At 34.5% G+C, this 17,721-nt stretch overlaps 1 protein-coding gene across 4 annotated transcripts in view; it reads left to right on the top strand.

Moving 5' to 3' along the window:
- Window positions 1–17,721, top strand: part of LOC106669476 (forkhead box protein O) — a 163,831-nt gene that overhangs the window by 131,685 nt on the left and 14,425 nt on the right. For 2 of the 4 annotated variants that reach the window (XM_014398980.2, XM_024228752.1), the window contains exon 4: window positions 3,429–3,677. In XM_014398980.2, the coding sequence (XP_014254466.1) occupies window positions 3,429–3,677 (249 nt within the window). Of the gene's footprint in view, window positions 1–3,428; window positions 3,689–17,721 lie in introns of all 4 variants that reach the window. The other 2 variants (XM_014398981.2, XM_014398982.2) reach the window with 2 other exon arrangements.

Raw genomic sequence — 17,721 nt, 5'->3', positions numbered from 1 at the left:
ATACGGTATCCGATGGGATCCTACAAGAGCCGCCACAGGAAGGCAGAGGTCGCATAAGAACGGGAGAGGTTATTCACCGACTGATATGCACCATTAATGGGACGCGCTAGGCGTAGTCTTCGCATTCTCCCTTGCTTTGTCCGATTCACTATATGCCTGCGAGGTGCTCGAATATACTCGGTTTGTAAGCCCACCTTCTTAGGACTGGTACTGCAGACTTCTTTCGTCAATAGGTCTGTTACCTCTTCCTGCTGTACCATTTCCACCTTTCGATCATCCCAATCCTGCTGTTGAAGACATGCCCAAACAATCCCGAGAAAGACCATACCCTCGAAACTTGCCCTTTAATCCCCTACATGATTGCCAGTGTTGTCTGGATTCTCACTAGTCCCCTTCAGGTACAATCTGACCATAGTGTAGTGCTGTGACCGCGTAAAAACAGTGCGAACACATTTGTAATATGTTCAAATGTACAGTTTACGAATAAACTATTGTAATAATGAAAAAAGGAAACATTTTGATGGAACTTAAATTTGGTTAGTGGTTCATTCAGTTTTTTCTTAAATTTATTACTTTGCACTTATTTGTCAAGTTGCTTAATTACTCTTCCCATGTATAGAAGTCCTTGTCAACTGTTTCGTAACGCAATCTTTTAAAATAACCGAAAACCTCCATGCGTTGTAGTACAGAACCTCGAAATTAAGACAGACCTGTTGAAAGACAATTCAAGTTGTAAACTGTATGAATATTTAACAAGGGAGAACAAAGAGGACCTGTAACTTCACCTTATTTAGTTTCATAATGCGACGATCAATGGATCTTTTGGGAACCTTTAGAAATTGAATATTCAATAATTTTGAAGAAATCGATACTTATCCCCCGAGGGTTAATAAAATAATCGTTCGTTTTGCTTTTTGTTAACCACAGGCTCGTTAGGATTATCCTTGCTAAAGGGAACAAACTATTTTTGAAGCCACAGCTCAATGTGGTTCACAGTATTACATAAATTGAGTGGTAAAAGCTAATAGCGTAAACAAACCTTTAGCCGAGATTTATTAAGGAAGGACAAATTTATAACGTTCAAATAAAAAAAATAAAAAATCCGTGTTGAGATAATTAATAGGAATCGCGATCAGATATGATTAGAAAATATGTGCCTCACCGGTCGGTAACCACTCAAGGCCGTGTAAGTTTCCGTTTCTTTCTAGTATTTTACCGTGTTTGCCAACGGGTTTTTATACCAAATGCCACACCGTTCTTGTGGCCGCGGAGGAAAAACTGAATTTACGATTTCCGAGAATTCAGAATTTTCCAAAGTAGCCGGTTTTTCTTTACAGGCCAAAGAAATTTCGATTTATTTCAAAACCATGAATCTTTTTGCTACCAAGAACGCATCCACCTCATTACAACATTGTATTATATTTTATGTTTTCCTAATGTAAATTGAAAATATAGTTTTACGCGTAAGTTTTTTCTCTAGACATTAAATAAAATCAGATATAATTTATTAGATTATCTATGAAAACACTAAAATCCGTTAGGGGATTACCAAGTTGTCCGTTTAATCATTCCCGATCATCCTGGTCTGCTCATTCTCGCTATATATTTTAGTGTACCAACACATCTTCGGTGAGTGTCTGCGTGCCGTCCCTCACTCTCGTCATTCTTTAAAGTCGAGCGAAATGCAGTGAGTTGGGCACTCCACATATTTTACTAAAACTAGCGATCGTTGCTCATTTTATGTCAAATATTTGTGATGTAAATTAAGGTTAGACGCGGTTGATAATCAAAATGTTAATATACATTGGGCAATGTAAAGTTGTCAACCTTTTGATCGTTTCTGATTATCCTGGACCGCACGTTCTCGCTCAATTTTTAGTCAGATGTGTTTAAACATAGTCAGTGGATGTCTGGGAGTCTTCCGTCACGCTCGTCTTTCTTAAAAGTCTCAGTGAAAATAAAATAAATGTCCTCATCATTTACTAAAACTAGCAATTGTTAGTCATTTTATGGCAAATATTTGTGTTGGAGATGTAGGATGAGTGGGCAGCGTTTTTCAGACGAACGAGTTTTTCTTATTTTATTTTTTAAGATTTTATGCAAGATGGATTTTAATTTTTGATACGTATTTATTTTTCAGAAGAGTCTGTACGTTCTGATTAAGCATCAAACTCGACAACTTTACCGCTTTATTTTTCAGTAATTTTTCATTTCAGTTATTTATATAGATGCCGGAAAGATGCTCACGTTTCGATACCATTTTCTCAAAATCTATTTAGTCAATTACAATCAATATTTTTTATTTAATTTCTTTTATTATCTTACTAATTTGACCTTAGGATTTTGAAAAATAGTGAAGGAAGTCGTGGCAAAATTTGACACAGCATTTTCTATTTTTTCCCTCTTTTTTTAAACAATTACTCACTACAATTGGTTGCCCATTATTTCTCTATAAAATGAAACAAAAATCGATTCAGTATAATAAAGGGATTTTGAGAAAAGTGCACTGAAAGGAGAAAAAATACAACTTTACAGGGGAAGCGATTTTATGATAAGAGCTCGAATTTTTCCGGTTACATAAAAACCTTACACACTGTTTTTTCTTGCAGAGTTAATATACGATTTTTTAGTCGTAAAATTAGTTTTTGACCCAGAGACAAACGATGAGAGTTTTTAACAGGAAGGAAGACGATTTGTAAGTTAATCGAGGCAGGATATACCAGAACTTGATTCGCAACTTTCAAAAATCATTTGAATCTCGGAATAGGGCCCGGTTCATTGCAAAAAAGGTTGTAGTTTAATATAAAGCATTATTTAAAAAAATGCACTTTTCAGTCCGAAAAGTGGTTGATTTTCCTGCATCAACACGTCTTACCTGCAAAAATAATCTATTTTAAAGAGACTTCTCCCAATTCTTTATATTTTCAAATTTACTTTTCTATTTAAATTGCTGTCATGGCTAAAAATCCCGAATAATTGAAAAACAAGTTGATTAGAGTGAAAGATGCATGAATGCCCTTTAGGGTCAGAAATAAGCGAACTCAGATTACGCTGATAGAAATATGTCTATTTTTAATTTTTACAGCAGATTTTTTTCAGATTAGTTAAAATTCGATAAATATTGTCCAAAGTTGATATTTTATTATTTAAATATCTGATTTTAACAGTAAACAAATATCCAAACATTGAGCAAGTGAACGTGACAAAACAGTGAAACACAAATGACCAACAAATAATTAACAAATTTCTGACAATCTTAACAAAAACCTATGAATAAAAGTTTACACATTCTTGTAATTTGGTTTGAAAGCTGAGACGATAAAAGAGAAGATTTCTACATCTGATGCAATATTTTTTTCTACAATCGATAAAACTTGTTTTTTGTCAATGTTGTTAATTAATATAAATTTGAAATGATTTTGTTTCAGAGAATGGGCTATGGGGAAGGTGAAAGCGCAACGACTATGATGGGTCAGCTGATGGGTGCCCTGAATCCGACAATGTTGGACGACCTGAACCTGAACATCGAGACGGTGCCGATACACGGCGGCTTCGACTGCAACGTCGACGAAGTGATAAAGCATGAACTTTCCCTCGACGGAACTTTGGACTTTAACTTCTCCGGCCAGCAGGCGCCCCCTAACCCCGATCAACCGCCCTTCTCAGGACACTCGTGGGTACACTAGTGGTAAACAATTACAACAATACTAATCGTAGCTCTTAGTTTCCATCGCTGCATATTAATACGAATTGTTAAAAACGCTTGCCTCAGCTTTCCCTCTGACTACGGCTATCATTGTGATATAGACATGGGATAAATAAGTGATCTGACAAAGAAAGTCGATTCTGGATAAAAGAAGAACGTCCTTTATTAAACACTACCATGGATATAATAAAAAAAAATTATTGTATATAATGATCGTCTACACTGAAGAAGGCGTGAAGCCAAAACACGTATTGTATTAGTGCTACCAGCGAGCATATACGGATCCACAGTGGGATCAATTTTCTTCCAATCCCAGATCAATGCGACCAACTTTAACCAAAATTAAACTGACAAAAGTAATATTAATATTATTTTTAAATTTTGAGATTTGTATAACAATTAATGATTAATTATCATAAAGTGATTTCTCATATGTTGCATCTATTAAAAATTTAGAAAATCGAAATGCTACTAAAGGGTTCGCTATTTACTATTACTTAATCGGCAATTTATTTTTTTAAATATCTATTTTAAATAAAGGTTTTCTATAGTTACTCGAAAGTCATATTTTTTTAGATCTTAGTTTTATTGTGATTTTTGCTAGTGTATAAAGTGTTTGATATGATATCCTTGGCTTTAACTTTCTCAGATTTGAGGTGTTGATTGTTTGGCAATTTTTGGCAATTTAAATTGCATCTTCTTCCTTACTTTTTTTTTAAAGAAGAAAGGTCTTTTAAAAATTCCTATACCCTTATTTATGACCATTATGTTTATTATCGTGTAAACTTAGACAATTGTTGAAAAAAAACCAGAAATACAAATACATATAAGAGAATCAGTTTTAACTTTATTTAAGTGTAATATATATTATTTATTTGAGCTTACACGTTTATATCAAAAGATTTTTTTTTGCTTTTGTTCCCATAAATTTATTATTCTATAAAAATATTCGAGTATAAGAGACTTTTCTCTCTCGTAATATCAGAGTTGATTTTAATTTTCGTTAAATATTGGGTCTATGAGAAATAAATGGATTTTGTATGGTTCTGATCTTAATTAAAAAATTAATTTTAACCTATCTTCGATCTACGATATTAATTATGTCGAGAATTGATAAGATTCGGATGGGAAAGCTCTTCGACCCCAAAATTTACTATAGCAAAAACCGATTTAGTTTTTCTATTCTTTATTAAACTACGTTCAATTATGCTGTGATAATTTTTGTTTTTAAGGCAAAAAAGGCATTTTTTGCACGATTACAAGTTTTATAGATTTTATCTTTGTCCCAGAAGGTCTTTTTGATTGCCACCATGATTTTTGGTTAAAAACAAATTTCTAAATCAAAACTATTTTAACGAGAATAAAAGATTTCTTTGTCCATTGTCATGCTTGTGATAATTTTCTTGAGATATTACGTTTAGTTCCCCCCACCAAATAAATGTAATAAAAATTAAAACCTTTTATACAATACTTCTCATTGTCTTGTTGATGGAACAGTCAATAATGAAATTCGCTGTAATTCTACCATGCTACAGACAGTTTTGTCATTGTCAAAAAATACTTTTACATTTGAACAGCAAATTTCTTTCACATTAAATCATGTTCTCAAAACGTTTTTGTTTAAGTTGAGTAAGCTTTTCAGCCTCCATGACGGATATTTAACTTATGACTAGACGTTCCTTCCTTCAGTACCTTGTGGTAGAAATGATTTTCCTTCTATTACATATTATGAAGTAAGTGATGTCTTTTTAGAAATAAGCAGGAAAAATTCAAACTTTCTATATATGATTCAATATATTTTATTGATGGAATAAACGGCTATATAGGCCTTTGTAAAGGTTTAGGGATTTTATTTTAATTTTTATAGTTTCCTTTTATCATCAAATTGAGTGTTAGGGTTAAGGGGTAGTGTATACATTGTGAATAACCCCTGGACATTTAGGTTTTGCCGGTCTTCCACCCCACATAACCGTGGCGCCGTATAGCAGGTGATGACGTAAAAAAGGTGCCCTAACGACCTGGCGAAAAAGTATCCCCCACAAAGGACGACAAAGTGGGAAAATCCGTTAAATTTGCAAGTCAGGCTTTCGTGGCTATTCATAATAATTTGGGTTATGTCTGCTGTAAACCCTAGATCGCCGAGATATTAAAACAATACTAACTTCAAAAGGGGCTCCCCGGCGTCATTTTTTTCCCCTATTTGCATTGTATAATTAAAATACCATAGCCTAAATCCTGTCCTTGTAATTATGCATGGAATAATTTTTTGTTATATTGGCACCAAGTGACAGGACGTCACTCTCGTCAAACATTATACAAAATCGTTCCCGGGTCGGAGATAAAGAGCAAACGGGGTGAAAACCGTCTGTCTGAAAGGGGTGGTTGAAGGGAACTTCTTTCGAATTATACACTCGTATTTTTGTTCATTGAGGAAAGAATCGTTTGAATTCGTCGTTTCATTTTCATTCGAAGACATAAAAATGTACGGTATAACAATAAAAAAAGGAGGTAACATATAAATCCACGGAGGTGTGCGATGTTCATGGAAAGGAACGTCAATTAGGAAAGTCAGTAATGATTGATACAACTGTTCTCATGTGAACAGATCCCTCAAGGCAATTTGTTCGTTTTTAACGAGCTTGTCTGAATACGAACCCACAGTTATTCAACTAACTTATTATACGCCGGTCCAGATATCCTTTTTTTTTTTTTTTTTTTTTTTTTTTTTTTTTTTTTTTTTTTACAATTGTCACTTCTTAAAAGTACATTATTAACAACGAGGACGTTTTGAGAATATCTAATTTCTTTCTAAGCTGACAACAATCTTTGGATTAAATCGAATCGGAACTACTTTTATATGCCGATCTATTTTTATTTTTAAATAAATAATTAAAAACGTTGCTATTCTATACTAATGGACAATGGCTGCTGAAAGACGTATCAACAAACCAACATCTTGATTGAGTACTGATTTATACAAACTCAGCGCTGCACATATGTACATACATTCACACGTCTACAGAATCGGACTTATGACTCGTGGCAGACACTTTTTCAACGTAAACCAATTCATTCTCATATTCCCTTCTACTTACATACATACCATTTACTTATTTTACATGGTGTAGAACTTGTATTCCTGCGTCAACCTAAACGTCAATCTACATCTAACTACGTCTATATAAGTGCAGGTTCTTGCAACTAAGACAAGAAAAACCGCAAGCAAGGTGCTTCACTAAGGAGCCGCTGGCAAAGCTATGAGGCTGATTAACAATCTGAAGCTGGCCAGTGAGTAACAGCAATAACAATAGATCTATTCAGGTCCAGGTGCAGAAAGCCTCTTTTGGCCCCCTATCCCCTGTCCCTACATACTATTTAATGTAGATGGTGTAGTACTTCCTGCATCAACCTTTATACTTACTATCTATATCTAACTAATTTAACTGAGAGTCTGGGGTACTCGACATTCCGCCGTAGGTCGTCTCACACTACACATCCCACTATAAATACATTCACTCTCAATACAAAAAAGAAACACAAGACGAGATATCTGCCAAGTACTTTATATAATAAAACAGCCGTTTCCGATATATCAGAAATCGGACCAAATATTCGCTGCCGATTAACCACAATTTAAATACTGGGTGGCATTCCTACTCGCTCTCTATATGGAGTCAAGGAATGAGATCCTTCAATTATGTGGGAAATATGGAGCAACCATTCTCAACATACCGGTCACAAACGCTGCTTTGGCAAGTAGTGCTGACGCTCTCAGTGTGTCTGCTTGGCCTACATAAACAATAAACAGATCATCAAAACAACCACTCGAGTTGTATATTTTCAAAAACACTAAATTCATCAGGGAAATCTAACTAACTATAATTGGTTTATTAAACAAAAACGTGCATAATTTGTTTTTAATCTTTAATCACCCGAAACCAACAAGAAACCTGCTCACGTTCACTCCCGCCGCAAGGCGGTCGAATCCACTCCTCCTCACGAGGGTCGAATACCTCCAGACGTCACACACTCACCCTGAGGTACTGTCAGCTGCAACATAAGCAAACTGATCGAATTGAACATCGGATTTCCTGGAAAAATTGTGCCTGCCCCTTCATCGACACCAGTTTTTTTTCCCCCAACAAAATGCAAAATTTTTGGGCCTTACAGAAGCGCAATCCAAATTCACGCGGGTACACCTCTGGAAGCTAATTGAATGGGGAACTTTTTAGGGAATTTGCAAACCTCCAGGAGTTGGTAGTTATTAACAGTTACCAATCCATAATTTTTTCCAGAAAATTCCAAATTTCATCATTTTTGTTTCTTCTGAATTTTTTGTGAAATTTTTCGTAAATAATTTTTCTTGCAGTAAATTTAACATTATTATGAGGTGGTACAAACCAGATTTTTCTAGTCAGTAATTCTGAAGTTTATAAGCAATTTTGTGGTCTTAAGTCGAAAAAACCCCAAAACCTGAAATTACTTCTTTACCGTTGAGATTTGGGTTTATAGGAAGTTTTTTTGCTTTATATGGTGAGTAGAAACACTTGAAATTTTCGACACTTATCGCCAATCATCCTGCATATATGACCGGGAATAGTTTAAAAATGACGGTTAGATTACCTTAATATCTAAATTTTCAGCTTGAAAGTACATACTAGTTTCTATTCATATGAATTAAAACAATTGTTGAAAAACCAACGTACGCTTGATTACCGTAAGAACCAACCTAACAAAAAACTGAACGAAAGTTATCGATTACCGACTTGTAACATTTACAAATAAACCCGTATTTGTTGCGTTCCGGGTTGATGGAATGTGGAAAGGAGTGTTTTAGAGTCGTGTGCAACAAGTGACTGACCCTACCGTTCTGTTTTCCTGAGTGTGTACCAATGTGTGCAAAACATCATGACCCCCATTTGCCGCCCGGTTGTTGTGTTTTTGTTGAATGTTTTGATCCCGATAGACAAGAAATTTCAAATGTAATAAAGTACTCAGGGTGTTTGATATATAATGATATTCGGATTTAGAATGTATTATGTGGATAAAAACGTTTCATTTATTGACGATCCGATTATTTTAAAATGCTAATCTCAATCCATGTTGAAATTAATGACCTACTTATTAGTAGTTATTTTTAGGATTTTAAGGATCGAAAAAGTCCTTGCCAAGTGAAAAGCTGAGTAAAGAGAAATGTTACGTATTTGAGAAATTTTTGTTAGTTTTATGAAGATTTCTAGATCTATGTTTTTAAATTTTTTTAAATAATATACATTGTTGGTTTTAAATTTATATGTATGCGCCTTGATAATAGCATATATTATAGTTCTTAACTATTCTCATTAAGTAACTATAGTTAATCTGGCTAAACTAAAACTTAATCTACAAATGATATATACATTTTTTCTATTTTATATACCATAGAAAAAGGGAATTTATGAATTAAGTAACCTCTGTTCTATTTTAAATGTTATTTATGGTGTGCATAGTAAAATTCATAGCGCATAATGTTTTATGCTATATTTTACAACAAAATTTGTCTTTAAAATGTTTCATACATAGCTATGTAGGCATACATACATACATAGGGGATAGGGATAGGGGATACATGTGTAGCCACTGAACTTGTGCTTCGATCTTAATACATCTGTACTGCCCCTCTATTTTTGTTAGAGTTCACTGGTCAGCTTTAGGCTGTTAATCCGGTTTCTTATCATGGCTAGTGTTTTTTTTAATGTAGGAACTGTTAGCGGTTTTTAATCACCAAATAGCATAAATATATGCCTGGACGGAACTTCTATGTCATCGTAGCATATAATGTGTTTTGCGGTCTCTTGTTGGCAAAATCTGCACTTATGCCAGTACTCCTATCCGTTACATATACCTTACCCGCCGGTACATATGCCTTCTTAGGCAACAGTGTCCAGTCGGAAAACTTACCAGAAACTAAGCTAAAGTTTTGTTACACCCTAAATTCCTTTGTGAGTTATGCATATGGTCCTTGATTTATCTCTTGGCATATCAAATTCCTGGGGTGTTGATCCACCTAGATTCGGACTCATCAAGCGCCTATTTTTTTAATGTGACCTTTTTTGCGGAAAATTGCTAGGTCAAAGTAGAGTTCGGGGCCAAACGCATTCATACTGGCACCAGTCAATGGACAGCTCATTAGTCGCCGACAACCTGTGTGTCCTGAGTGTCCGGGAACCCAGGCGAATGTCAGGACATTATTGTCTCTTCCCTGCAACTCCAAACACATTTTGACTTCACTTCACATGAATGTCACGAGTACCCGGTGTATATGCCTTCATAGGCAACAGTGTCCAGTCGGAAAACCTACCAGAAACTAAGCTAAAGTTTTGTTACACCCTAAATTCCTTTGTTAGTTGACCGTATGGTCCTCGATTTATCTCTTGACATATCAAATCCCTGGGGTGTTGATCCACCTAGATTCGGACTCATTAAGCGCCTATTTTTTTAACGTGACCTGTTTTGCGGAAAATTGCTAGGCCAAAGTAGAGTTCGGTGTCAGACGTATTCATACTGGCACCAGTCAATGGACAGCTCATTAGTCGCCGACAACCTGTGTGTCCTGAGTGCCCTGGAACCCAGGCGAGTGTCAGGACATTATTGTCCCTTCCATGCAACTCCAAACACATTTTGACTTCACTTCACATGACTGTCACGAGTACCCGGCCTTCTTAGGCAACAGTGCCCAGTCGGAAAACTCACCAGAAACTAAGTTAAAGTTTTGTTACACCCTAAATTCCTTTGAGAGTTGACCGTATGGTCCTCGACTTATCTCTTGGCATATCAAATGTTGATCCACCTAGATTCGGACTCATTAAGCGCCTATTTTTTTAATGTGACCTGTTTTGCGGAAAATTGCAAGGCCAAAGTAGAGTTCGGGGCCAGACTTATTCATACATGCATCAGTCATTAGTCGCCGACCCCTGTGTGTCCTGAGCGCCCGGGAACCCAGGCGAGTGTCAGGACATTATTGTCCCTTCCATGCAACTCCAAACACTTTTGACTTCACCTCACATGACTCACGAGTACGGTCAATCCTCCAAACCTTTTTATTTCTTTGGCGCATTGTTCAATTATTATAATTTCCAACTGATTCTTGAACGGACTTTGATTTATGCCTAGGACTCAATCTCAGTGTTGATTTTGAAAATTTGTTTTTGAAATCTCAGTGTACCAGATAGAATTAGCCTTGAGGGTTGTTCCTTTTTGGCCTGCCTGTAACTCTGACAGCGTCCATGTAAAACCCTATGACCAAGTGCTCGAACTTCTATGTAAGAACCTTTAACGTAGGGTAAAGTAATATTTCCACAGCTGCATTGTCCCCATGTCTTCAGAGATATTTAGGCATAATTTATAGGCACGCGCATATAAATAATAATATAAAACTCATAAAGTTTTAACTTTAAAGGAGCCACGATGATGAGGCAAAGTCGTACTTCCCGCTAAAAGACATTATTATATACTCTCTCGGCCACCAGAAGGTAGTTGCAGTAGCACATGTCCGCTCTTCGACTTTCGCATACTTAAAAAAAAGCAACCAAACCACAGTCCTACGTTGCCACATTCTTATACAACTGTAAATTTAGTTTCAATACTCATATACCTACTACAACTCCCGTTATGCGTTTCATGATCAGGTTTTTCCAGTTATAAATTTAAACGGATCGAACCTTTTTGAATATCTCCTCCAACTGTCGATTTTTATGGAGGAGATAGACAGCCTTTATAGTTGTTGGACCCCGGCCAAAAATAATAAAATATAATAATATTTTACTGTGCTATCCACTAAAAGATTTTCATTTTCAAATCGAAAAATTCTTGACTAAAAGAACCCCCAATTTATATTAACATGCAACAATTCACTGTTTATAAATTTATCCTAGAAATTTTTTTTCTTTAAACATGTTTTTCGTTTTTCTGTTTGTTATGGCATATATATTCTAACACTTTTGATTTGATATTCATTTACTTACAATTTTGATATGCCTCACACTATAGATTTCAATTTTATATTGACAAATCAGTGTAATTTGCATTTTTCATTAGTTCAAAATTTGTTTTTGATTATACAGCACTTTTTAGCTCAAGCGCTGCAATTTTCGCTGTTTATTTATTACTAAAATATGAGATTTTGTGTTGCCAAGAAGAATATTCCAATTCAAATCACTGCAGGGCGCTTCGATAGCTTATTAGCTATATGCTTATAAATAAGCTATCCACAGGTAATAGCTTAATCGATCGAAGGATTATCCTCTTCTCCACTATTTTTCAAGCAGTACTAAAGCACAATTCCGTTAGAAGTTAAATTTTGTCAAATGCCGTAATATTCTGTACTGACAGTTAGTAAGTTTTCCTCGTAAGGAATTAAGTTTCTGTCGTTTTACTATTTTGAAAACTAACAACCAGGTTACTGTAAATGGAAAATTTACTCAAAGAGTGTTTTCCAGCTGAATCTGAATCATTTCATAGTAAAATATCCTAAATGTTCTGCTACGGATAAAAGTGGAAGTGCTCTTGGCGGTTAATGTACCATGAAGGCGACCAAACTGTATTCCCATCTTTACATTTCTCGTGCTTAGAAACGGAATTGAAAGACTTTCAGTATCTTCCTTGCTTTTAAGCGTAATCTGTATCGGTTTCGTTGTTCAAAAATTTTGACGGTTTTAAGTCATCCTTAACATATTTAAAATAAAGTAAAACAGTAATTCCGGCCATACTGGATGGCTTATGTCGTACCAGTTGGGTGTCACGGCGATGTGAACCACTTTAAAATGCATTTTCCAAATTAATCTGAAATACAATTTTTAAGAGGGGATTCGAACCCAGAACAGCTAGCGTGGCAAATAAGTGTTAGAGAACCAGTATAGTTGTGTATACCTTAAACCTATTTCTATCCTTTTGTTTATTCAGGTCATTCCCAAATATTTAGTTGTTTCGCTGTATATATACGCTGTATTATAATAATTAATTCCATCGATTTTGAGAGTCGAAACATGGTCTACTGTTTTGGTTGTAAAGTTTATATAAACTGATATATGCTGATTGAGCTTGATTCTCTATTTTCTTTTGTCCATTCGTTTATCTTAATTCAAGCCTTATGAAGGATTTTGGTTGAATGGTTGATGGTCGGTCCTACTGATATCACCGCTGTGTCATCTGCCAACTTGGCAATTTTTTTACTCCATCTATTTTCGGAAAATTTCTACTGTATAACAAGTAAAGCAGTGGACCTAATATGCTACCTTCTCATCTTCTTTTTAACTCTAAAATGTCTGTCAGTTTGGTCGCAACTGACAATATCATGTACTGCAATGTTAGCTTCCCTTTTAGTTTATTGATGAGTTCTTCACGCCAGAACTTGTCAAAAGCTTGTGAGACATCTAGGAAGATAGCAGAACAAATTTGTTTTTCTTCAATAGATTTTTCTATTACGTAGGTTACTCGGTGAATTTGGTTTGTCGTTGAATGTCTTGTTCGGACTCCAAATTGGTGGTCAGGGATGATTTTCTTTTTTTCTACAATGCGTTTTATTCTTTTTAGTAATAACTTTTCGAAAGCTTAGAGACTGACGGTAGGAGCGGTATTGGTCTATATGATTTGACCTCGTTCGCCGGTTTTCCCATTTTTTTAAATCATTATGACTTCTGAAAATTTCCAGATGCTGGGAACATAATTCAGCCTGATTGCGGCATTAAATAGCTCTGTTGGTTTAACTATCCCTTTTTCAGCATTTTTTGTTTGTTAAATATTTATCCAGTGATAATAATAATAAAACGAAATAACTACTTATGAAGTAAATACGTAATTATTCGGAAATCGTGAGATACGGTCTGGTGTGATGTAGGATTCAGAAAAACATTTTCTTTATCGTGCCAACGTTTCGATCTTTATTGAGATCATCTTCAGGGCCTGGGGTTTACAAACATTGTTTAAATTTAACAAATACATGTAGGATGTGGAAAAAAGTGAATTTATACAATGCAAAAAATATTTATATATAGTAATACATTTCTTTAAATATGGTGGGAGATTAGCGGATTTTCCACGATAAAACTTTAATAATGCTCATAAAATGCTATGCTTATGCATAGTATGATTTTTCATATTTCGATTGTTTTTTGTATTATGTCATTTTAAACCAATTCCTGTTGCTTGTAATTTTTCTATTGTACAATACATTTAAGGTTAAAGTTGTAAAATCTTTCCACTCCGTTTTTCATTATTTAAGTGTAACGATGGGGAAGTAGCGGAAACCGATGGGCGGGACCGTGAACCGTGTATGTCCTTAGTAATTAGCGAAGTGTGTTGTCACAGACATTTTCGCGATGGCTTGATGCTTTGTCATTATATAAATTTTGTCATCGAATTCTGACCTTGCTGAATCAGTCCGTATCACCAAAAGCAATTTTGGACATAACACCTACACTGTGCGATTTTTAATAAACCGTGCGACACGTTTATAAAGGTCATATGGACAATTAGGTAACTCTTTTCGTTTGTGACGTACATCAACGGATTCCAATAGACGCAATAATGCAAGGTTACTGGCAGAATTCCAGTTCTTTGAATTAGTTATAATACTTAATGTATGCGTCCCTTTTGAATGTACGTTCTCTCATGTATATGATAAATTAATGTAATTCAAGTAGAATCGATGTGAGGCTGTAGATTTTACTGTCAGACTAACGGTGTTAGAAGGTATTTATGAAGAAGTAGGAGGGCCGTGCTCAATGGAGAGTGTGAAATTAATGCTCCGAGGTGTAATTAATCGTTTTTTTCGATCCGCACTATACAATTTACATTATGTCGGGTCGTCGATCGCGTTCAAAATCTCTGGAAATAATACCCCTAAGACTGGAGGCGTCGGTATTATGCAAGATTCACGGGCGATGAATCACGTTTGTTGCATTAATTGAAATTTCCAAGGACGGACACCTAAAAAGACGGGTCTTCTTCTGGTTCGAATTCTTCCGTTCGTCCTGGACCGGACACGGAGGCGAAATATTTTTTTTGCGCAGTGGGCTAAGCCCGTATTTTGCTCTTTTTAAAATTTTAAACAAACTAGTTCTGAGAAGACGTGCGTCATTGAATTACAATTAAGAACCCATAAACGTCAAGAGACGTATTATTACGACGAAATTGCAAGAGTTAGAGACGCAGGAGATCTGATGTACCCTGTATAACTCTTCAACGGGTTCCCGATAAATTAAACACTAAAATTCTGGCTCTACTATTAAATATTTGTTTAGACCTAGAATTTATACTTTTTTTTAAAGCACAATCTCTGGTTTACATTTAAAGCGAAATCCAACAGAACTCAATAAAAAGAATTATAAAATTTGCGCTTTTTAACATACAATTTCAGAAATTCAGCTGCAAATTTAGTCATAAATTTTTGATATTAGATAGACAATATATAATCACATTTGTCCCAACGATACGCAATATCTAAATCTAATTGCGTATTATTTCCTGGATCCAGATAACCTACATTACAATTTTTTCTTATATATGATTGGCCAGGTTTATTTTTATTATACAATAAAAATGGACTTACTATGGTCAAACAGCAGTCAGTTGTTTTACCTGTATGCTTTATATGATTATTACTTTCGTCTGTACTGAACAAATGTCAACTAATACGTCACAGTATTTATAAAAAAAAAATTGTAGCAAGGTTTTAACCCTTTTTAAAATTTTAAATGAAACGGGTTCTGATAAGACACGCGTCATCGTGTAACAATTATGAACCGATAAACGTCAATAGACGTACTATTATGACGTCACTGCAAGAGTTAAGAGATGCAGACGAACCAGTACATCACAATATTTTAAAATATTGCATTTTTAAACTAAATCTTTAACTAAAATAACATCAGGTCGGTATGAAAAAAAGTTTTTTTTTTGGTGATATCATTTTCCAAATAATATTAAATATAGAACTGCGTATTCTCTCCTGTGTCCAGGTGAACTATATAATAATTAATTGTAAAATTCCTCCGGCTTTTCTGCGAAGTAAGGACCCGAAATTTGGTTGGTAACGATCAATTTGATCTTCCTATACAATCTCTGGGTTGGTTTGTGCCGAAACACCCGCCTGACAGACCAATCTAGCGAGCATAGCCACATCAAAATAATTGGTAACGACCAAATTACACTATATACAATGGGTAAAAAGTGGACGAATACTTTATTAAAACCGCAGACAATTTTTTTTTACACCAACATTATCATCATCTGGACATTTCATATTGTAATTAACATATCACAGTATATAAACATGATTTGAGTAAAGTCCTAAATATTCAATGGAAATAAGAATTGTCTGTAGATGCTTCTGAAACATAATTTTCGTACAAATACTTTGCCAGTTGGACCAATGTGAATTAAATGGAAAATTTAACTATCAGAATTATCAGAAATTGTTGTATATTCCTGCAGTATAGCAGTATGTTCTTCGAAATCGGACATTTGACCTTTTCTATTACCTTCCCCCCCAGTTTTATCTATTGTTATAAAAATTGATAATGTAGGAAATTTTGATTTTTTAGTTTATTATCCAAGTTTCTGAAGAATTCTACGGTTGAGATCGAAAAATTCTTTGATGGTAAAACGTTTCATTTTCCATTTTTCGTTGTACAAATATTATAAACAAGATCAAAATCTTAACATAACAAATACTTCTATTTTATGTGTTTATTTATTTTATTTTTTACTACAGTTTAATATAAGCTATAATTTATTTATGCTTATTACAGGGAGTCTCTATAATGTTTTCTTTGAATTAATAAAAATTGAATTTAAGTTAGTTACGAGGTGAACACATTTCTACTTATTTAATTATTAATTGCTACACAGTACTTGTTAAAATAATCATTGACATAAATGTTCTAGCCTATTCATTATTATTATTAAAATAATTCATATAGTTCGAGTTAATATTGTTTTATCCAAAAGGGTTCTGTTCTGATAGTCATTTCATTTTTATGTCTTTTTACACCCAAATAAAATCATTCCTTTCCCTAGCTATTTCTTTAAAAACAATTAACCGTATGTTTCAACATCGTTGATGGATGTTCATATTCGTTAAACTGGAAAATTGTTGTAGTTTCAATGAAATATATATTGAAAGCTCGGCGAAAGATTTTTTTCCCCAAATGAACCGGATATTTCCCTCCTTTTTAACATAATACAAAAATTGGTAAGGGGAGGTAAAATTTATTATATGTGTAGCGGATGCTATGATTAGTACATAATTAAATTAAACGTGGAAGAAAACGGTTGCTAATTGTAAAAAGTTACAAAACTGCGATATAGCAAGAACTAATGCTAAGCTTTACAATATGCTTATATGTTATATGATTTTATGGATTAAAATACTTTTCTCTTGGCAACTTCCTCTGAATAAAAATTTGAAATTTATTGAATTAAAGGTGTAACAAAATTAATGTGCTGGGTGAAGCTGAGCTTATTGCGATTAATTTAATTTATAATCAAGTGGTTTGATTGATGTTAACCGGCAGTTTGTAAGTGGATCGTCGTAAGTATTTATTGATTACGTTTTCACGCCGGGGCAAACTTAAATTTTCACAATGAAACTTTTCCCCTTTAGTTTTTGTTCACGGAACAAGTTCTCCGTTTGCATAACACGTCGAATAACTTATGACCATTTAAGCAGGCGTATTAATCGTAACCTTGACACAGGGATCAAATATGTACGTGCACGGTTGCCGGGCGCCGTGTAATTGCAGAATTTCTTTCATTCAGACTTGATTCCTCTTAATCTGAATTTTCATTTTTGGCTTTAAACAAAAAAGTCATCTATACTATCAAATCTATATAAAGTATACTATATTTTTTTTTAGAATTTTTTGTAAATTGCACACATTTTAATTAAATGGGAGAAAGTATAACGTATATATCAGTATGACTTATGTTAACGATTTTCGGTGTAAAGGACGCCGAAGGGGCGGCGATTGGCCGTT

Source organism: Cimex lectularius, unplaced genomic scaffold, assembly GCF_000648675.2.
Source record: "Cimex lectularius strain Harlan isolate CLEC.00 unplaced genomic scaffold, Clec_2.1 scaffold113, whole genome shotgun sequence".
Lineage (NCBI taxonomy): Eukaryota > Metazoa > Arthropoda > Insecta > Hemiptera > Cimicidae > Cimex > Cimex lectularius.
Note: the sequence above shows the minus strand (reverse complement) of the source record. Positions and strands in the feature narration are given on the sequence as shown.